The sequence below is a fragment of the Sminthopsis crassicaudata genome, chromosome 1, assembly GCF_048593235.1.
Source record: "Sminthopsis crassicaudata isolate SCR6 chromosome 1, ASM4859323v1, whole genome shotgun sequence".
NCBI lineage: Eukaryota > Metazoa > Chordata > Mammalia > Dasyuromorphia > Dasyuridae > Sminthopsis > Sminthopsis crassicaudata.
In genome coordinates, this window is record NC_133617.1 from 526,610,794 (window position 1) to 526,634,334 (window position 23,541).

General features: G+C 34.3%; 1 protein-coding gene across 3 annotated transcripts in view; it reads left to right on the forward strand.

Annotated features, from left to right (window-relative positions):
- ZCCHC7 (zinc finger CCHC-type containing 7) overlaps positions 1-18,681 on the forward strand; it is a 269,021-nt gene extending 250,340 nt beyond the window's left edge. For all 3 annotated transcript variants that reach the window (XM_074281762.1, XM_074281764.1, XM_074281763.1), the window contains 3 exons: positions 6,261-6,356; positions 13,501-13,618; positions 17,349-18,681. In XM_074281762.1, the coding sequence (XP_074137863.1) occupies positions 6,261-6,356; positions 13,501-13,618; positions 17,349-17,785 (651 nt within the window). In that variant the 3' untranslated portion in view covers positions 17,786-18,681. The remainder of the gene's footprint in view (positions 1-6,260; positions 6,357-13,500; positions 13,619-17,348) is intronic.
- Positions 18,682-23,541: the final 4,860 nt, after the last annotated feature.

Below are 23,541 nucleotides of genomic sequence, written 5' to 3' on the forward strand. Positions count from 1 at the left end.
TGGTATGCACATACTGTACAAAACAGCCAGAGGAAGTCCTCCAGCACATTTAATTCCCTTACAGAGAATTATGTTAGCTTTAAAGGATGTTAGTCCCTTGCTTAGGAAGTATTTTGATTGCCCTTTTGCTTCTCGGCTGAAATCCACATATGTCTACCTGGCATGGCATGTAGGACCCTTCACAGTCTGGCTCCAAGCCCTTTTTTCTAGTTGCTTGACCTGTTACTCCCCCTCACATTATCTGTACTCCAGCCAACTGGCCAACTTGTTCCCCCTACACAATTCCATGTCATGGCTCTGTTCCTTTTCATAGGCAGCTCCCATACCTGGAATATCATCTCTCACCTCAGCTTCTTAGAACTGTTAGTTCAAGATGGCAGGAAAAAATAATGAATGTTGGAAGGGGTGTGAGAAAACTGGGACACTGATGTATTGTTGGTGGAATTGAAAATACATCTAGCCATTCTGGAGAGCAATTTGGAAATATGGTCTAAAAGTTACCGAACTCTGCATACCCTTTGACCCAGCAATGTGTCTACTGGGCGCATATATATATATATATATGTATATGTATATGTATATATATACACACACACATATATACATACATATACATCCCAAAGAGATCTTAAAGGAGGGAAAGAGACCTATATGTGCAAAAATGTTTTTGGCACCCCTCTTTGTGGTGGCCAGAAACTGGAAACTGAATGGATAGCCATCAATTGGAGAATGGCTGAATAAATTGTGGTATATGAATATTACAGAATATTATTGTTGTGTAAGAAATGATCAGCAGGATGATTTCAGAGAGACCTGGAGAGACCTACATGAACTGATGATGAGTGACATGGGCAGAATCAGGCAACAGCAAGATAATACAATGATCAATTCTGATGGATGTGGCTCTTTTTTAACAATGAGATGATTGAGGCCAGTTCTACTGATCTCGGGATGAAGAGAGCCATCTGCACCCAGAGAGAAGACTGTGGGAACTGAGTGTTGATCACAATAGAGCATCTTCACTCTTTTTGTTGTTATTCATTTGCATTGTGTTTTCTTATTCATTTTCTTTCCTTTTTGATCTGATCTTTCTTGTTCAGCAAGAGATAACTTTATAAATATGTAGGCATATGTTAGATTTAACAATATTTTTAATATGTTTAACATATATTGAACTATTTGCCATCTAGAAGTGAGGGGGGGAGAAATTGGAATACAAGGTTTTTCAAGGGTTAATGTTGAAGAATTATCTTCTTGATTTGAAGATTTGAAAAATAAAAAACTTTAATAAAGAAAAAAATTTAATATAGCATTTGATGCATATGGGCTTATTATTGGTATGTATCTTCATTATTTATGATACTTTTTTCCTTCAAATTATTAGTGACTCCACCCCAACAAAAAGAAGCCACTTGTTGATGTATCCTATATCTACTTATTTACCCAAGGAGGATAGAAACTCTTTGAAGTCAGCAACTTTCTCACTTTTTTTTTTTTGGCTGAGGCAATTGGGGTTAAGTGACTTGCCCAGGATCACACAGTCAAGAAGTGTTAAGTGTCAGGTCCTCCTGACTTCAGTGCTGGTGCTCTATCCACTGCACCACCTAGCTGCCCCAACTGTCTCAATTTTATATATGTAGCTCTAAAACGTAACACAATGCCTGGCACATAATGGACATTTAATAAATGACTCTTGATACTTTGAGCTGAGATCTGCAGTTATGGAAGAAATGCCTAATATCAGTGAAATTATGGACCCATTAAGGCCTTTTTATTGAATCACAATCTGCCAATCATTGCTTCTAGTTTTGCCTTTCAAGATCAAGCATAATAATTTGTTTCACAATGGTAATTCTTCATGTTTTTGAAAACAACTGTCATATTTCCTCTGAGTTTTCTCTTTTTTCAGATTAAACATTCCCAGACTGTTCAGCCAGTTCTCTCCTGTGATAACATTTTAATCCCTCTCACAATCCTGGTGGTACTCCTGGATATATTACAGCTTTTCACTGTCCTTCCTAAAACATAGTATCCAGAAATGAATACAGTTTTCCAGGTGTGCTTTAACCATGGTTGGGTACAATAGGAGTATTACTTTTCTCAGGTCACAATAATACATTAATGCAGCCTAAGATCACATTAGCTTTATTTCATTATCCTGCTGAGATTTTTGAGATTACATTTACTTTGAGATTATAGCCCATTAAATATAGATTGACATTGCCAGAGGCCTTCATACTCTTAACATTTTTATAAGTGAAATTATTTCCATTGGGTCCTTTTACAATCAAGTAGGAATGCATGAAATATAATTTATCTGTCTTTATTTTTTTTTTTCCTCTTCCTCTGGAACATTCTAAAACCTATAAATCATTGAAATCTCATCATTTGATTCTCTATAATTTACTTTTACTATAAAATAGGATATATGTGTTTCAGGAATATATATATATATATATATATATATATATATATATATATAAACAGACATATCCAATCAGCCAATTATTATTTAAGTAACTTCTATGTAATAAATATATAACTATTAAGAGTAGAAGAGGGAAGCTGAAATCTCAAAGAACTTACATTCTAATATGGAAGATGAATATGTATAAAATATTTATGCCTAAATATGAAGTCATAAACACATATACAAATTATTTAAATGGAAGATAGTTTTAGGAATAGGGGACTAATAATTGATTACGGTATAAAAGAATTGCCTTGTTGTAGTGAAAGCTCAGTTGAGACTATGCTTACATCATTTATCATATCTAGTAATAAATGCAATATAAATTTATAGCATATTGACTGAATATGCTATAAATTTATATTGCATTCATTACTAGATGCTAAGTAGTGGGTAGGTAAAGAAAGACAAAAAACATTCCCTGCCCTTGAGGGGCTCACAATTTAATGGGGAAGCATCAGAGAGACAAATATAAACAGACAAGCTATTCAGGATAAATAAGAAATAATTAATAGAGGGAAGGCACTACTAATAAAAGAGATTGAGAAGGCTTCCTGTAAAAGGTGGGATTTTATCTGATACTTGAAGGAAGCCAGAGAAGCTAGGAGGCAGAAATGGAGAAGAAGAGCATTACAGACCAGAACAGTCAGAGAAAATGCCTGGAGCTAAAGGTGAAGTATCTTGTTTGAGGAACAACAATAAGGATAGTGTTCCTGAATCAAAAATTATATAGGGAGTATAAAGTGTAGGAAGACTGAATAAATTGGGGTGGAGAGAGGTGTTACAGTATAAAGGACTTGAGTGTCAAACAGGATTTTATATTTGATCCTGGAGGTAATTGGGATTGGGTAATAGCAACAATTGCTATTGTTGGACCTGCATTTTGAGAGCTTTGATAGCTAACATAAGATAGATTGGAATGAGAAGTGACTTGGATCAGACAGTCCCTCCAGCAGGTTATTGCATTAACCCAAGCATGAGGTGATAAATATCTGTACCAAGGTGATTGTGGTTTCAAAAGAAAGAAGAGGACATATTAAGACATGTTGCAAAGATGAAATCAATAATCCTTGGCAACAGATGGATATGCAAAGTGAGAGATAGGAGTAGAGATGGCATTGAGGTTGAAAACTTGAGGGACTGGGAAAATGGTGGTGACCTTAGCAGTAACAGCGAAGTTTGGAAAGCAGAGAGGCTTTATATAGGGAAATGAGTTAATAATCAGTACTCTGTCTCTATTAAATAGGACTTGAATAAAAGAAGGAGGAGGTAGATGGTAGATGTAATCCAGGGTTGGTCTCTGGCAAAGTGTGATCAGCAGTGGACAAAGGCAAAATAATTTAAAATAAAAAAGAGCATAGATCATCCTTTCATGAAGATTTGTCACAAACAAAAAAAAAAATGACAAGGAAAATTTTTTAAAAGCACCAGTATTAATAGAAAAATTATTACTATTTTTAGTAAGACATCATTAGGGAAGTCAGAAGTTAATTATTCAAAACTGGGACACTAATGAAGTATTAATGGAGTTGTAAACTGATCCAGCCATCCCGGAGATCAATTTGGAATTATGACTAAAAGGCTATAAAACTGTCATGCCCTTTAATCCAACAATACAATTGCTAAATCTTATATTCCAAAGACATCCAAAAAAAGAGGAAAAGAATTTATTTGTACAAAACCATTGTTATCTGCTTTTTGAAGGGAAGTCCATCAAATTAGGGAATGGTTAAAGAAGCTGTGATATGTGATTGTGGTGGAATATTATTGTGTTATTAAAAATGACAAACAGTATTTTTTAATTAAAGCTTTTTATATAATTTTCAACATTAACCCTTGTAACTGTGTTCCAAATTTTTTTTCTCTCTCTCCCGCCCTTTCCCCATATAGCAAGTAATCCAATATATGTTAAACATGTGCATTTCTTTTATACATATTTCCACAATTATGATGTTGCACAAGAAAAATCTGATCAAAAAGGATAAAATGAGAAAAAAAAAATGCAAGCAAACATCATTATTTAATCTTGTTGCCATGCAAAATGTTCTCATGATTCTGCTCATTTCACTTAGCATCAGTTCCTGTAAGTCTCTCCAGGCCTCTCTGAAATCCTCCTGCTGGTCATTTCTTATAGAACAATTATATTCCATGACATCCATAGACTATAATTTATTCAGCCATTCTCCAACTGATGGGCATACACCCAGTTTCTTGTCACTATAAAAAGAGCTGCCACAAACATTTTAAATAGGATGGTTTCAAACCTGGAAAGACTTATGTGAACTAATGCAAAGTGAAGTGAATAGAACCAATAGGACGTCGTACATGGGTGTCAGCAATATTATATGATGATCATCTTTGAATGACTTAGCTGTTCTCAGTAATACAGTGATCCAAAACAATCCCAAAAGATAATGACTGTAATGTCTTGTCGTCTCTCAATTATAATCCTTCTCTGAGAGGAGGTTTCTTTTCTGTAAATCCTTTTCTCTGTGAGCAGGTTTCTTGGGAGGCTTCTGGAGCCTCCAGTCAGAGCGAAGGTAGAATCCTCTTCTTCCTGAATCCTGGCTCTAAATCTCCTTGAGCTTCTCTGAAGTTCTCCCGGGAAGTCTTGTCCTTCCCCAATCCAGAGTGCTTCCTTTCAGACTGCCTCCCAAACTCAATGTCCCAGGAGGCAGCCTTGGTAGCTCCTTATATCCTCCCAGAGAATGGGCTTGTGGGTACTCTCAGGGGCTTGTGAGCAAGCTCCTTTTCCAAGGTCTAAAAGTGTAAACTCCTTTTAAAGGTGTGAACTCTGAGCTAGAGAATTGTTTAGACAACCGGAGTTAGCACCTAGTAATCTAACAAATGACAAAGCATATTTCCACAAAAAGAACTGATGTTGTTTGAATGCAGACTGAAGCATTCCGTTTTTCACTTTCTTTTCCTTCCATACTACCTTCAGTCTTCCTTCCTTACTCAAATTTTCTTGTACAAAATGACTTAATATGGGAATGTCTTACATGATTACAGATATGTAATCTGTATTGAATTGCTTACTGTCTCAGAGAGAGGAATAGAATGTATAACTCAATATAAAACATGATTAAAAATGTTTTAGCATGTAATTGGGGGGAGGGAATAAAATATTATATTAAAAAGAAATTCATTATTCATACCAAAAACAAATATACAGACATTATTGTATGCATTGCTAAAAATAAATTCTTGGTTTTATTGGTATGGGATAAAAACTGAGAATTCTTTTCAAATGTAATCTATTGCTTTATATCAATAACTTTCCATTAGCTCAAGTTACATCTTTATGCATTAGTACATAACAGACTTCATGAGTTGCTGTGGTAAAGTAATAATTAATAATAATAATTTATTACTTGATTACTAGTCAGCATTTACATACTTAGTCTGTTCTTTAAATAGCAGACACACAATCCATTGTTAAACCCAATAAACCCAATATTCCAATGTTTGCAGCTTGGTGGGAGCTATATGACTTTGCATTTTGATGGAATACCCTTTAAGGGTATTCCACTACCATGTTATGTTAAGGAACAAAAGTAAGACTTTAATTGAGAATAATACATTGTCATTTTATAAGAATAAATACTGCAAGAACAACTCAATGATAATAGTTTACATTTATAGTAGCTAGGATCCCTAGCAGAAAATTTTACAACACTTCTTCAAAGAAGTTCTCCCTTCACTTGATAGAAATTGTGTCAGAAAAGGCAAGATTTTGTTTTAGGATTTGGAATGTAAAATAGAACTTTCATAATTACCTATGTTGCAGACCAAACCTGGACCACCCAAGAGGCCAAAGACCTATTTTGGAAGATCAGCCTTAGTATACTGCTACAACTGCTCTCGGAAAGGTCATTATGGATATGTAAGTTTTAAGACTTTATATCTGATTGTTACTTATGTATGTCATGATCTGGTGATCATAACATACTCCCTCTTTTTGGAATAATAGCTAAGAGTCATAGAAAAGAAATGTATAATTCTAAATATATGCTGTGCCATAAATTTGGAGAATTCTTTTCAAATGTGATATATCAGTTTATATTGTCTATAGAGTGACATGATGCAGTGCCAGTATTCTCTAATTGTTTTTTTAGGTTGTGAGCAAACAGTTATATAATAGAAGTGTAACTTCTTGAAGGAAAGGAATATTTCTTTTTTAACTTTGTATCTTCAGCATCTTGCACAATATTCATGTTGAATAATGAGTGCTGTGTGAGCAATATAAGACTGAACATATATGAATTCGATTTAATGTGTCCAAATGAAGCAGAATATAATTTGAGATACTAAATTTTTTTGAAATATTAAATTTTGAGCTTAATATAATAGATAGTAACCTCAGAGTTGGAAAAAGATCGGGAACAGGTAACAGGAAACTAGACTGTGCCCCACTCATTCTGGAGTATACCCAATCAGGTTAGAATATAATTAGGAAATATAACATGAATCAATATACATAATGTTAATTTGTTGTTTTCTAATATGTGGCCTATAGGGATCAAATTCTTGACATCCCTGTACTAGATCATTTAACCTCTCAATGCCCTGAGGCAGTTCTGTAAGACTGTAAATTAGTCTGTATTAGTAAAGGAAATTCCTCTCCAAGAGTTCCCTATGCAGATGAAATCACAGGTCGTCCCCCCCAAAATTTTTTTACATAATAGTTACATTGAATTTTTGTTCATTATAATAATAAACATCAGGGAATTCTCACAAATGAGCACATAGTAATAATTTTATAGTCATATGAAATTTGTTTTTTTTTTTTCATTCTTTAGATAATGTTTCAATGTTAACTTTTCCTTATTACTTTGTACAATTTAACCGTTATGACATAACTCATAGAAAGATATTGGATGTGACTTCTAAGCCAAGATTATTGTTTATCTGACTACATCTTCAGAGATCTCTGATCAACTCCTCTAGAAGCTTTACTACTTTGCTGTCCAAAATTTAGAATTTTCATTTCTTTGACCTATTTGAAAAGTACTAAAAATCCATTATAATATTTATTTTAAGTACCCTTGAGATTTCACCAGAAAGATCCTGAACTTTTCTAAGTATACTGTGATAGAATTTAACACTTCTAGCGTCTTAGTTTTATTTACCAGTTCTGTCTTGTTAGTCATTTTTCATACAGTAAACTTTCAGGGTTGATTTTCATTTAAGGAATGCTGTTTAAAAAAAAAAAAGAATAGTTGCATTGCTTCTGAGTAGTAATCTCTTTAAAGGAAGGCTTCAAAAGGATGAAGAATTCCTTTTTATTTTCTCAGTTAAAAAGAAAATTAAGTTGCTATGTTCGGTCATATGTGCTGTTATCTGTTAATGAAGACAAAAATCTGTTATGAGTCTTTGAAATTTATCCCTGGAAATCTAGGATTAGGTAATTTTAAATTTATAATATGAACTTGACATCCTCATACCAGAGATGACAAACTCTCAATTATCCAAATTTACAGTGGAAGAAAAGCAATGGTGTAGATAATCCAAAATAGTAGATAATATGAAAATAATTTATATGAGCAAGTATAGATTTTCCATACTGATGGAAAAGACTAGTGATGTGGATAATCAAAAAATAATTTACATTTGACTTTGTAAGATATTTTTGTATAATATAGCTCCAAATGACTGGATTAATCTGAATCAAATATGATCCAGATGTAACAAAAATCAGTCTAGCGAGATGTCTGGGAATGTTCCTATCCTCCAATTTATTTTATGCATTTCAATTCAATACATTTTTATTGAGTTCCTACTATGTGCAAGATAGCGTGCTAAATGATAAGGAAGGATACTAAAGAGTTATTGCTCAAGCAATTTCAAGGATCAGGATGGAGGAATTAGTCCCTGTTTTTTATAGTGTTAGAAGATTTAGCTAAAATGAATTTTATGTGTATGGAAATTATTAATAACCTCCTGAACTGCAATCCTTAGTTTCTGTTCATTCCATTCTGATGTGATAGGAAGAGAACTTGAGTTATAATAGAAAATCTGGGTTCAAGTTTTGCCTTGACATTGGATGTAAGTATGATCTGGAGCAAGTCACCTCTATTTTTGCAGTTTTCTTAATTAACTACTTATTATGTGCCACACACTATGCTACAACAGGCATTATAGAAAAAATTCTTATTTGACCTGCCCAGTTTTGTAGCACTTTAACAAATAATGCAACAGGCTTAAGCTTTTTCTACATCATTTGATCAACAACAATGGAAGAAAGTTTTACTACTAGAAAACAACATAGATATTCACCAACATGAGACTAAAGGCAGACTTTGTCATTTGCTGACCAAACAGGTGCATGGATGATTTACATTCTTTCCACAGACAGATGGTTCTTACTTTGGTGTTCATTTTCCCCATGTGCTCTTCATTGTACATCCTGAGTACAGGTCCAAATAGTCTGCCAACCACTTTGTGCCCAGGCTGCATGGCTCCAAGGTCCATTATATGGCCTATCAACTGCAGCTTCAAATAGCCAACAACTTCAGGAACACTTTCAAGACCATTCCCTAATATGTCTCCTACCTTCCCCTACTACCTCAGTCTGTGACATCATTCTCCCTCCTCCTAATAAATATACTTTACCAGAACCCCGGTGATTTTTAGTTAATTACTGTCATGGTAGTATGGTGGAAGTGTGAAATAAAATAGAGGAAAAGATTTAAAAAAAAATCCCACATATCATACAAAGTCATAGGTAGTGCTAATACTAAGGTAATTTGATGTCTTTGTAATGAAGAAAATACTAAATTTCAGTTAGTGAAAATATTCTTTTTTTTCCCCATTCATATTTTCAGACCTACTGAAATATAAAAAGTCAATAGATCCTAAGTGAAGAACACTTGGATTAGTGCATCTTTCTTTTTACAGTACCCTTAACAATAGCCATTTCCTGTGTGTGTGTGTGTGTGTGTGTGTGTGTGTGTGTGTGTGTGTGTGATCTTTGCCAATCTGGTAGGTGATTTCTGTTCAGAATTACTGAAAAACAAAAGCACAAATTGATCTTTCCTTAATATGGCAAATAACATCTGTGTAAAACTAAGAACCAGCATATCTAATAGAGATAGAGACCTTTCTGATAGGTCAGAGGTAAAGCAAGGATGCTCATTATCTCCACTTGTATTAACAGTTAGAAATGCTGTATATGTGACAAGGAAAAAAATGAGGGAATATATATATAAGCAAAAAGGGGAAAGATATAACTTTGTGGTTAATAAGATGTTCTATATAATGAATCTTAGAGAGTCAGCTAAAATTAATTGATACATTTAATAACATACAGATTATTAACAAAACCTAATATGAGATAGAAAAATAAATTCCATCCAGAACATTGTAGTATAAAAATGTAATGAAATATTATTGTGGTGTGTGAAATGAAGGGACTGATTCAGCAAAACCTGGGAAGACTTTATGAACTCTGATGTGGAGTAGACTGAAAAGAATCAAGATAAAACGTGTAATATTTTTATTACAAGTTTGAAGAAAGGCATAGATAGCATTCCAATCAAATTTGCTAGAAAAGATAGCTTTGTGTGACAGTGTCCAAAAGGATCTTGACAGGCCTAGAGCATTGCTCTGAAACTAATCAGATGCAATTCAGTAGAACATCTGCTCCAGAAACACAAGATGGAAAAGGCATGCAGTAGTTCTGAAAAAGATCTCAGGGTTTTAGTGGGCTGCTAGTTTACCGGGGGGTAGCTAGGTGGCATAGAGGATAGAGTGCTAGGCCTAAATCGGAAGACTCATCTTCCTGAGTTTAAATCTGACCTCAAACACTTACTAGCCAGGTGATCCTGGGCAAGTCACCTAATCCCATTTGCCTCAGTTTCCTCATTTGTAAAATGAGCTGGAGAAGGAAATGGCAAACCATTCTTGTATTTTTGCCAAGAAAACCCCAAATGGGATTGTGAAAAGTGAAATATGACTGAAAAGCCCTGAACCACAAGCTTACTATGAGTCAGCAGTGTGACATGATTGCAAAAAAAGCTACTATGATCTTGGTCTCCATTAACAGGTTTAGGGAGGTGATAGTTCCACTGTACTTTGCCCTGTCCAACCAAATCTGGAGCATTGTGGTCAATTCTAAGAAATTAAGGGAATGAAGAACATCCAGAAGAGAGAGAACATACAGGACCAGATTGGCTCTTGAGTCCTCATCACATGAGAATCAAGTGAAGGAAATGTAAACGTTCACCTGAGCAAGAAAAGACTGAGTATAGGGGCAGATGATTGTTGTCTTCAAGCATTCAAAGAATTGTCCTATGAAGATGGGATTTGACTCATTCTTTTTGACCCAGAGAGAACCAAGAAAAATAGAAAATGAAAAAATGAATTTAGTCTTGAGGTCAGGAAAAACTTCCCAACATTATTTTTAGCTGTCCATAGCAGGGCCAACTTCCCAGAGAGCCTGTTTAGGCAGAGGCTGGAGAACCTTTTGTCAGTGATGTTATAGTGGGTTGTTTGTGGTTTGACTTAGATGATTGTTGAGTTTCCTCCCAGTTTTCAAATTCTATGGTTCTTTGTGATTATATAAGAGAGTCATCAACTAACTTAATCTGTTGTAAAACAGTTCTCTTTTTAATTCTTTGTTAACAAGGGTTGGTTCAGGACTGAGGGAGGGGGAATAAAGAAAAGGATATTTGAAGAAATAAAGGTTTTGCAAAAACAAAAAAAAAAAATCAATAAGAAAAAGACATTCAGAAGTGAGAAACAAGGACAAATGACAAAGAATGTAAAGACATTCCAGACAAACAGGAGTACCAAAACTCAAAATGTGCTAAAGCTGGCATGAAAGGTGAAGATTTTAGCTATTTTGGAGACAAAGGGAAATATCAAAGAAAATAGAGTCATTGGCTAATGACTGAACTTATACTTTATTTTTGGTATCTGCCAAAGAGAATGATCTTTGGGCACTGAAACGAATAAAATTGGCTAGTAGAAACTTCAAACCCAAGAAAAATTGAGACATGGTGACTTTCTAGCAGTCCTTGATGAGTTGAAATCACCAGACTCGGACAAACTACTAGTGTGTTAGTGTCCTGGTGTATTAAAAAGTGTTAGATGGAGAAGGGAAAAAAAACAGTGTTAGATGCAATTTCTGAGCCAGTGTCAGTGATTTTTAAAATATGTTGGAAAATGGGAAAGATACCAAACCCAGAAAAGGACAAATATCATGATCTTCAAAAAAAGGAAAGAGTAGAGTGTGCACATATAAACCTGTGCGCTTGTTATTACAGAAAATGTGTAAAGGAAATAGCGATCACAAAAAGCAAACATTTCATCAAAATTAGGTTTTATCAGACTAACCTTACTTCCTTTGATAGGATTCCTAGACTGGTAGATCAAGAAAATGCTATATATAAAACTTACTAGATTTTAGCAAAGCATTTGACAGTCTAACACAGTAGTTCCTTATAGACAGGATGGAGGGAGAGATATGAATTAGGCAAAACTTGTTGAATGACTCAACCCCATCATTAATGCTTTGTTGTAACTTCAAAAAAGAATTCTTTTTGGAATGCTCCAGGGAGGGATCTATGGTTGGAACAGTATTGGTTAATATTTTTATTAATGACTTAAACAAAGACACAGATTGGATGCTTATCAAATTTGTAGTTAGCACAAAACTAAGAGGCATTATATAATTGACACGGTGAAAATGCAGAAAGATCTCAGTGGTCTCAAATATTTAATGCGGTTAAATAAATATAGATTCCTACATTTGAGTCCAAAAATTCAACTTTACTTGTTTTTGTACAAGCTATGGAAGATGTAACTAAACATCAGTTCCTATGAATAAGATCTCAGATGTTGATATATTGCTAGTGGAGAAGGAGTCAGTCATGTAATAAGAAAGGAAAGCTGATGGGCTTCATAGAGAGATTGAGGGGCCTGGCTGAGGGCTATAATATTGTATGTTTCTCTGTAAGACTACACATGGAATAATTTCTTCTCCACCAGATGCCATATTTTAGAAAGGCCACTGAAAAAAACAGAGTGCCCAGAGAAACCGAGGACATTTAGCCTGTAAAAAGAAGACATAGTTTGACTTTATAGTGATTTTTAAGTATCTGAAGAGCTATTACATGAAATAAGAAATACATTCTGTTGCTTGACTTCAAAGGACAGAACTAGGAACAGTAGATGGAAAAAGACAGATTCAAGTTTGATAAAAGAGAAAACTTCACAGTGAGAATGATTGAAAGTGGGGCAACTTTGTGCCCATAAATATTGGGTTCCTTCTCAGAAAAAGTCTTGATGGATGTTCATTGAGAATATTGTAGAGAAGAATTTTTTCAGGTAGTCTCTGAGGTCCTTGCAACTCTGGGATTTTTATGGTTCTGTAACTAAGAAATTGAGGAGGAACGTGGAATGTTGAGAGAAATTTTTTAAAAGTTGCTTAAAGCCAAATAATTCGTCATGGAAGTCTCATAAGATTAGATTTGACAAAAAATTTTACCGTTATACCATAAATTGTGATCTTACAACGAACTTGACTATATACTCGTAATGCCTAATTTACAAAGTAGATGTCAACAATAATTGTCATAATTCAAGTAAATTGTGACCCTATGTAATAATCCATTTCATTGAATATTAAGTGCAAGGTACTAGGGAAATAAAAACAAATTTAAAACAGACCCTGTCTTCAAAGAGGTTATAATAATAATGGGCATTTATATAAGAATGTAAGGCCTATATAAGAATGCAAAGCACTTTACATTTATTGTCTCATTTGGTTGCAAAAGTCCTTTATGTTTATAGATATTAACTCCATTTTACAGATGAATCTAAGGTCCAGAAAGGTGACTTGCTCAAAGTTACAAAGCTAATAAGTAGAAGCCTCAGGATTGAATCTGCTTCTGACTCTATATATCATTACACCAGCCTGCTCTGAGTTTATTATTGCTTTCACATATATAGCTATCTTTAGTGTGGTAAAAATATAAATTTCTACAATGATTCTTGAAAGTTATAATACTAAATATAATTTTTAGGAGTGCACAGAAAGACGGATGTTAAGTGGAACATTTCCAACAGTGCCATTCATTTACTACTATGATAAGGAGCATGATATCCGGGATCACGAACAAAGAATACAGTGGAAAGTAGAAGGTAAGATAAAAGGTATCTTAATTAATTGTTTTTGCAGTGATGCCTGAGATCTCTCGAAGCTCTAAATTCATAATCTCATGATTTCTTTGCGTACACTGATATTGCTGTTTTTGTGTCAGTGGCATTGATTTATAAGCCCCTTTAAGATCTTCACTTTATTATATTATGCTGACCTCCACATTATTCAATTGAGTAAATTTCTAAAAATGTTTACTATAATCTATGTATTCCTAAGTTTTAAAATATTGGTTTGTATAGATAGATAGATAGATAGATAGATAGATAGATAGATAGATAGATAGATGAATGAATAAGTAAATAAATAAATAAAAGATTGGTTTAATTTGTTTTCTTAATAAGGAAGTACTTTTTAAGGTCTACATTTATCTGTGATTTACTTCATGGAAACAAACAGGTATCTTGCAACTTCCAGCCTCCTCTTTGCTGACAGAATCCTAGTAATAGCTGGCATTGATTCAGTGCCAGCTGTGTGCCAAGACCCAGACATTCTCTTATTTGATCCTCACAACAAGGTAGTAAATGTATTAGCCTATATCACAAATGAGGAAACTCTGGTCCCAAAATAAAAAGGTTATGACTTATCCATGGGCACCAAGCTAAGAAGTCTTAGGAGCAGAAGCAGAGCCCAGACTCCATGTCTTTGTGGCCTTCTGAGTTGCCACGATTCCTCTCCAGCTAAGCTAGCCAAGGGGCTCCCCATCTACTTGGTTCCAAGGGATCTCGAAGAGATCATAGTTACTGCCTCTCTGTATGGCTAAGGACTCATCCTTGCCAACAAGTAGATTTTTTTGGGGGGGGGAGATACCTAAATCTCTCTTAGTGTAAACTCTTTCCCAGTTCTGCTATGTGAAAGTATAGAATGGCTTGTCCAGGTAGTTATGAAGTTATGTTATGAAGTCATCTCTCATTATCATTTTTTTAATTAAGCTTTGTTAGGTACCTTTTGTTTTAAATACCTGTAATTTCTAGATTTAGCCTCCCTTTTATAAGTGAGAAAAATAGTTAGGCAAAACAAATGAGCCAAGTGACCATGGTTGACAATGTCTACAGCATTTTGTGTTTGTATTCCCCACCTCTCTAAAAGGAAGACTATGTTTTTACATCTCTTCTGTGTACATTGTTTATTTTTTCAGTATCAAAAAGCCCATCTTGTTTAAATTTTTTGTGCATTATTTCTGGACTTCTGGAAAGCTTTTATGTTCCCTCTGGACCTCCTTTTAAGTTCTTCCTGCCCAGAATGTTTGTGGCAGCCCTCTTTGCAGTGGCCAGAAACTGGAAACTGAGTGGATGCCCTGGAGAATGGCTAAATAAATTGTGGTATATGAATGTTATGGAATATTATTGTTCAATAAGAAATGGCCAGCAGAATGATTTCAGAGAGGCCTGGAGAGATTTGCATGAACTGATGTTGAATGAAATGATAAGGACCAGGAGATCATTGTATATTTCAACAACAATACTATATGATGATCAATTCTGATGGACATGGCCATCTTCAACAGGAGATGAACCAAATTGGTTCCAATAGAGCAGTAATGAACTGAACCATTTATGCCCAGTGAAAGAGCTCTGGAAGATGACTATGAACCACTACACAGAATTCCCAATCCTTTTATTTTTGTCCACCTGCATTTTGGATTTCCTTCACAGGTTAATTGTACACTATTTCAAACTCTGATTCTTCTTGTGCTGTATGGACATAAATATATTTAACATATACTTTAACATATTTAACAAGTATTGGTCTACCTACCATCTGGGGGAGAGGTAGGGAAAGGAGGGAAAAAATTGGAACAAAAGGTTTTGCAACTATCAATGCTAAAAAATTACCTATGCATATATCTTGTAAATAAAAAGCTATAATAAAAAGAGTTTTTCCTGCCCCTTTTTAGTGAAAAGTTCCATGTTTAGTAAATACAGAGAAAGAATAATTTCTCAGCTCTTTCATGTCTTTTTTTTATATTAACTCTACTATGGCACAGATTGATAAACCCTTTGTGATCCATAGGTCATTTTAATCTTTAATAATCATCCCTGGGATGTGATTTTTGGTTTAGGCTTTATTTTCTGTAGTTCATTTTTGGTTCTCAAGTACTTTCCTCCTGAGTAGGTTTTGTCCAATTTTTGATTGACCACTTCTGTAACATGTCATGGTCATTCCTATTCTCCGCTTACTCTAATACTCTTGGTTACATTCCTCCAGGTCTTGACAAAAACTTTAAGTAACAGCAGCTTCAGAAGAAAAATCTCTGTATGTCATCACAAGGGGCCTCTAACCACCACATTAAAGTAGGATGCCCAGTCTGTCCTTGGTTCAGAATGTCATGTAGGGCCATGTCCAAAGTCTTCCTGAAGGCCAGATTATAGCCTTGCCTTAGCTTGTTTCACTATCACTTGAATTGATTTAATAAGTTCTATTTCAGAAAGCTAATAATCATAATATTTATATAGCTCTCTACAAGATGTCCTGGCATTGTGCTTAAGCCTTCATAATTATTAATCCTTACAACCCTGGGAGGTGGGAGCTATTATTATCCTATTTTACAGAGAAAGAAATTGGGATCAAGAAAGGTGACATGATTTGCCCAATTTTTAGTTAAGAGGCCCCTTTAAATAAACTTTGCCAAACTAGCTTCATTTCAATTTTATTCAAGGCTTATTAGTCCAAATTGGGAAAATTCTGTGGAGCAGCTAGATCCACAGAGCCTTGATGTCTGCCCAGAGTCCACCCAAAGGAAGCTTTGATAAGGCTTTCACACCTCAGCTAGGTCCCATTCTATTCAAGACTTTTTTCCATGATTTGAAAATAATTGTGCTTCTCAGTTTGCCAAATAAATGAAAATAGAAGACAAATGTATAATTAATACATTAGCCAATGGAGTCAGATTTCAAAAACATTTTGACATCTTAGAACAGTGATCACAATTAAGATGAAATAATACAGGGGTCCAGATACAGGTTAAGTTAAATAAATAGGAGTCAAAGTAAACCTTAGGTTAAAATAAAAATCAACTTCATAAATATGTGATTGTGTCTTAAGATCAATTTATGTGGAGGAAAAACTCCCTTAGGAATTTTAGCTGACTGTATAAAACAGCAGCAGTGTTTTATAATTGAAGGAGCACTTGGGTTTGGTTTCAACCTCAGTTCAATAGCTTACTACCTATATGATTTTGTTTTAAATGATTTAATTTCATATCTATAAAGTGAGAGGTTTCAACTAGATGACTTAGGCCCTTAAACCTCAAAATCAGATGATTTTATAAATATGAGGATTAGTTGAAGGGATTGGAGATATTTAGAAGAGGAAAAACAAATAAGTCAGAATATATCTGTTACACTATTTTAAATGCTATCTGGAAAAGAACACCAAAAGATAGAGTCATAACCATGAAAGGAAGCAGATTTTTAACTTGGTATTAAGGAAAAATTTTCTAACCTATCTAAAAATAGATACTAGAAATATTCACAAAATTTGTACCACTACTTGCCAGAGTTTTTATAGGAGGGGTTTATTCACCAGAGGATTCAATTAGATGACTTAAATGTATCCTATCAACTCTTAAAATACTGTGATTCTAATAGATGTAAGTTTCTGCCATTCATTGCATGCTTCATAGCACTTACAGGTTGTAGGTTATTTACAGACCTACATGGTGTGGTGGGTTTCTCCAGATTCTAAATATGTAAAAACATTTATGTTTTCTAGAACTTCAAAAAAATGGAGAGCTTCCAAGACCAGTCAAGAGACCCCATTTGGAACCAACAAGCAGGAGTCACTATCATGGAATAAAGAAAAGATACACCGTACAAGAAGACTACAAATGGCATCAAAAAAAGAAATATCTCAGAAGAACAAAAATGAGTAATTGGGGCAGTAGAAGCCAAGAAAAAAAATCCAGAAGGGATGTTCAAAGGTGGTATGATGCAGATGAGGACTTTATCAGAGGACCCAGAAGTCACGCTTCCTCTCATAGGTCCTCCCACTTAGGACACCATCATCAAAAGATGAGTGGAGGGGAGCTTTCCAAAAGGGGTAAATGGGAGAAGCATAAGAAAGGAGAAAGAAAAAGAGCAGATGACGAGGAAGGATTATTCCTTATTAAGCAGAGAAAAAGAAAATCAAAGATGAAAAACAACTGCTGACTTGGCATCTGTGTAATAATTTGGTGTCCTTGTCTGCCTGTGCCCTGACATTGTATTTTCTTACCTCATTAAAGAAGTAAGAAGTATTTATTCCAGCTCTAAGGAAGTTAAACTCACTGAACAAAAATCATTGAGCTCTTGGCTTCTATTTTTTAAGCAAACGATTTGTTATTCTCTGTGACCAACAAGTTGTTTATTGTGTGAGAAAGTAAAAAGATAAATTAGCTTTTCATTTTCAGGACTATTCCTATTTGATAACTTGTACTTTTGACTTAGAAGCCTGGGAATAAGAAAGCTTAATTTTATGTTGTTGATTTTTTTTTTTTTAAGAAGTCCTTTTAAATATACTTTACCAAGAAAAATAGTTTATTAAATGTCATTCGTCTACAGTCTATGTTTTTTTAAAATACAAAAGACTTGAAGTAAAAAAGAAGTGAACAATGATAAGAAAATTTATTCAGTGATTTTCAAGATTCCTTTTTAAATCAATTGGGAAAGTTTAAAATATGCTTTGTTCTTTGTCCAATTTCTCCTGCTTCTAAAGCTTGTTCTGAAGTCATCCTTTGTAAGGAACATGACAGTCTGGCTTTGAAAATGAGTGAAGTGTCTAAAGTACATTATGATTATGAAATTATTGAAGCATTAAGGAGATAGGGAACCTGAGCTTTAGAAAACAACAGAAATCATAATGGTATAGCTAGCAAAAGAAACAAAAGTTCTTGCAAATATATGAAAAGGAGAATAAATCAAGGTCTCAATGTAATCATTAAAGAATGTTTTTTCTTGAGTGTGAAAATCATTTTAAGGAAGTCAGTCACTCAAATGTATAAAAAACTTAAAAAATAAAAATCACAACATTTATTATTGTGTAAATTAAAAATTACTTGGCTTTTAAAGAGCTTGTGATATATTTTTTGTACTTTGTTAAGATATATTAAGAAAGTATGAACTAGACACTGAAATAAAATAACATAGTAGTATAGTGAATTAAATTTGTCCTTTACATGAAAAGAAAATAAACAATTATTAGATGGTATTATTATATGGAAGTAAGGGGAATGAGGTTAATAAAAAACAAATATAACAGTTTATTTCCTTGATCACTCAAAATCCATCCATCGTAGATGCTAAAGTGTGAGGTGAATTAAAACAGTTGTGGTTGAAAGGTGGTGAGAGTCACCAAATTAGAGAAAAGAGGGACCTTGGGTACAATTAATGGGTATATAACATGGATAATGATTTAGCCAAAGGGATTTGATAGGAGCACTCAGATGGGAAAGACTGAAAAGAGCAGTTCCTCAAAAACCAAGAAGAGAATATATTAAAGGAGGTAGGTACCAATATTGTATGCTACAGAGAAGTCAATTAGATTGTAATTGGGCTCTTAAATTTTTCTTCAACCAGCAAAACTGGCATTTATATAGCACTTAAATATCTGTAAAATGCTTTACACATATTTTATTTTATTCTCACAGCAATCCTGGGAAGTAGGCACTATTATCTTTATTTTACAAATGAAAAAAACAAGACATTCCAAAATTAAGTGATTTGTCCAGGGTCACATAGCCAGTAAATGCTAAAGAAGTTTTGGATTGAGGTCTCTGTGACCCAAGGTTCAGTATACTAACCATTGCTACATAAATGCTTCTATCCAACAAAAAAATGGACAAATTATCTCACCTAGAATACAGTTCACTGACTTTGAGATTTCCTACCAACCCAGCACTAGCTTAACTTAAAAAACTACAACCAATATACCTAGACATGATGCTCTAATCCACTGAGTTTAAATAAAACCACCTAAAGTAAATATCCTTGGCTTCTAATCTCATGCCCAAAGAATAACCAGCATTAATAGCTTCCTCAGCTAATTTGTAATTATTTCTCTACTAGAACACAAGAAATTGAGGAAAAATTCAGGGGGAGAAGGGGAAGAGGTAGAGAGAAAGAACATGTTGTGAAGAATCAAATACCTTATGACTAAATTAATTTAACTCACTGAGGTTTTTTAAGAATGAGTTTCCATGATCTTTTTTTACATATAAAAGTTTATATTGAGAAAGGGGAAAATAACATCCACAAAAAGCATCAATCTGATAAACTTTCATTTCACATTTCTTTATGACTTCTGCAATGATTTTAAGTTAGCTATACTCAATGTTGCTTCAGAACCTAATCCATTTCTTTAGCACTTTAAGGTTGTCCCATCATCATTTGTTGAAGAAGTGGAATTTGGAATTGTGAGGAAAACAAAATATTTATCTCCTTTAACTCATCTTACTGTAGTCATATACTTAAAGAAAAAAGTGACAAAAAGAAAGGACACATCTATATCAAAATACTTCTAAAATAACTTCTAGGCTCTTTTCATAATGGTTTTTAATAATTCTTAGATTATCTCTCTTGGATCTATTTTCCAAATCACTTGTTTTTCCAGTGAGGCATTTTATATTTTTTTTCAATTTTTTTCTTTTTTTTTTTTTTTTTTTTTTTTTTGGTTTTGCTTACCTGATTCTCGATGTTTCATTGAGTAATTTACTTCCATTTGTTCAATTCTAATTTTTAATAAATTATTTTCTTCAGTGAGTTTTTTTTTTTACATCCTTTTGCCTCTGGCCAATTGAATTTTTAAATGAGTCATTTTGTTCATTGGATTTTTTTTCCCATTTCACCAAACCTTTTTTTTTTTTTTTTTTAAGTGGTTTTCTTCACTATGGTTTTTTGGTTTTTGTTTTGTTTTGTTCTGTTCTTTACCATTTCACCAATTATATTTCTTAAGAAGTTGTTTTCTTCAGACAATTTCTTTGTTTCCTTTTCCAAAGCTCTCATTTCCTTTCCACATTTTTCTTCTTTCTTTTTAAGATCATTTTTTAATTCTTCCAAGAGAGCCACTCAGCCCTGGACCTCTCTGCACCTGCGCTGGGCCATTACACACACACACTCGTTTGAAACAGACCTTTCCTGAAGTCCTAAGATAGCTTCTGTTGCTAATTTGTTACACTCCAAATGTTTGTGGGTTCTGTCGGTCCAAAATCCATTCAGAGGCTTGATCTGGTACTGATCTGAGGGAAGCCAGGGAGACCTGAGATAAAGACCTGTCTTCTCTCTCTGCCATCTTGGCTCTGCCCTACAAAATCACTTCTTATGGTAGCAAAGAACTGGAACCTTGTGTTCACAAAGTCATTGCCCATCAACTGAAGAATAGCTAGAAAAATGGAAGCACATGAACAAAATGGACTGTTACTATGAGAAAGTTTAATTATGATGAATACAAAGGAGAATGGACTTAAGTGAACTGATGCAAAGTAAATTTAACAGAACCAGGAAAACTGAGCACAGTGAAGAGCCAAGAAAATGAAACAATTATAAAATAATGCCCAAATTTGGTCCCAAGGAAGATATAAGAAAAACACTTTCCCTTCTTTGCAGAAGTGGAGAACCATGGGTATGAAATAACTGCACATAATTTCAGACTAATTTGATACTTTGATTAAATTTGGAGATTTTCTTTTTTTTTGTTTTTTTATTTTGGAAAAACCTCTGGGAGGACCTGGTTGAGGAGAAAATATGCCAGCAAAGGAAAGGAAGGGAACAAGCATTTATTAAGCACTTACTATATTCCAGGCATAGTGACTACAGTGTAAGTTGTGGGGGGTGTGGGGTGGGGAAGAAAGAGTCAAGAAAATGAAACAATTACAAAATAATGCTCAGATTTTATCCCAAAGAAGATAAAAGAAAAACACCTCTTCTTTGCAGAAGATAGATATGAAATAACTGCACATAATTTCAGACTATTTGATATGTTCGATAAATTTGGAGATTTTTTTGTTTTTTTTTAATTTTGGAAAAAATGAGTCTCTGGGAGGAGGTTGGGGAGAAAAGATGCAAGCATTTATTTAGCACCTTTTATGTTCCAGGCATTGTTTTAAGTGATTTGCAAATATTAATTGCCTCATTTGATTTTCACAATTACCCAGAGAGATAGGAACTATTATCTCCATTTTACAATTGAGGACACTGAGGCAAGTAAAGTTAAAGTGGCTTGCGCAGGGTCATACAGCTTGAAAGTAACTACCACCAGATTTGAATTCATATCTTACTGCTCCAGGCCCAGCAATGTATCCACTGCATCACTTAGCTGCAGTAGGAAATGTAGTTAGATGATATAAAAACAAAAGACATCAATAAAAATGTATCTTTAAAAAAAAAATACTACTCACAACAACCTAGTAATAAAGGTAATACAAATATTCTCGTTTTTCAGATGAGGCAACTAAAGTGCCAAAGATCACAAAAATGCTAAAGCTAGGACTTTAGTCCAAGACTTCTGACCCTTAATCCCAATGTTCTTTTTCACTACTTCATGCTGCTTTCCTACAGTGGAATAATGATATATTTTGCTTTTCTGTGCTTGAGCATATTTGTGTGGTTTTTGTTTTGTAAATTAAAAATCTAAATAAGAAAAATTTTACTCTTCTCATCAGCATTAATTACTATAATAGTTACTGTTTCCTAAGAACAAGAAATACAAAAATTTACCCAAGAAACAGACTCCCTAAAAATAAGAATAGACTAAAAAAAAATTTAATTCTATTCATGAGACAATAAGAAATAGTAAAACAAAGTCAAAAGACTTTGGGGCCGGGGGAGGGGGGGAGGAGGGGAGGAGGAGGATATAAGCATCAGGTATCTCATATCAAAAATAACTTTGAATACAGCTCAAGACAAAATATAGGTAAAAATCACTGGAGCACCTGAAAGCCATGACACCCCTGTCCCACCCCCATCCCCACCCAAAGAGCCCTGGATTCCATATTTCAAGAAAGAAGAGGTAAAAGCAAGATGCAGGAATAATAAGGATGTATAGTCTAGATCCCCCACAAAGTTTCTTCTCACAGACCTAGAAAACACCTTACTGAGAAATCCAAGAAAAAGTCACAATGAATTTTTTCCCCAAAACCAGAAGTGACTTATGAAGCCAGAAATATCTATGGACACAAAAGAGGTCTGGCCAGAAGCATACCTTATAATGGAGCATTCCACTGCCCAGTGAATGAAACAGGGCCAGGACAGGGAAGAAATCCAAGAAAAATCTTAAGCTAGTCCAGGATACAGGAACAAGTGCCATCTAGCATCTCTGTCAACCACTACCCAGATATTAGTTGCACACAGTTAAAATTCTCAGCCTAGGGCAAGTTCCTGAGTCAGGAGCTTGCAGAGTTCAGGACAGGCAAGCAATGAACACTAGACTGTAGTGCTTTGAGAGCACTGAAAGCTTTCAGGTGCCATATTGTTCTGTGAGAACACCAGGATGGAAGAAGCTTAGACCAGATAACCCCTCCCAAAAACATGCAGTACTCAGCACTAACAAGTCCAAAGTCAAGAAAAATAACTTGAGAGAAAAAGAGACAGAAGGAAAAGGAGGAACAAAGGAGAATCCCACCATAAGAAGCAATTATCAACAAGGAAACTCAAGGCACAAACACAGATGAATGATTCAAAAACATCTGCCAACTGTAAATATTACTGATTTTCATAATTATGGAGATGATGTGTGTAAAAAATATAGATTTCTCAGAACTGCCTTTTCTGGCTGGGGAGTCAGTCTTGGAATGCAACTTGAAATGATCAATCTTTGACAATGCTCTACTGCATATGTTAAGTGAAGTCAGTCGAAGATTGCAGCACCTGTTCCTCTCACAGAATTCTGTCTCCTATCCTCTACCAAGTAACAACCTCCAGATTTGAAACAATCA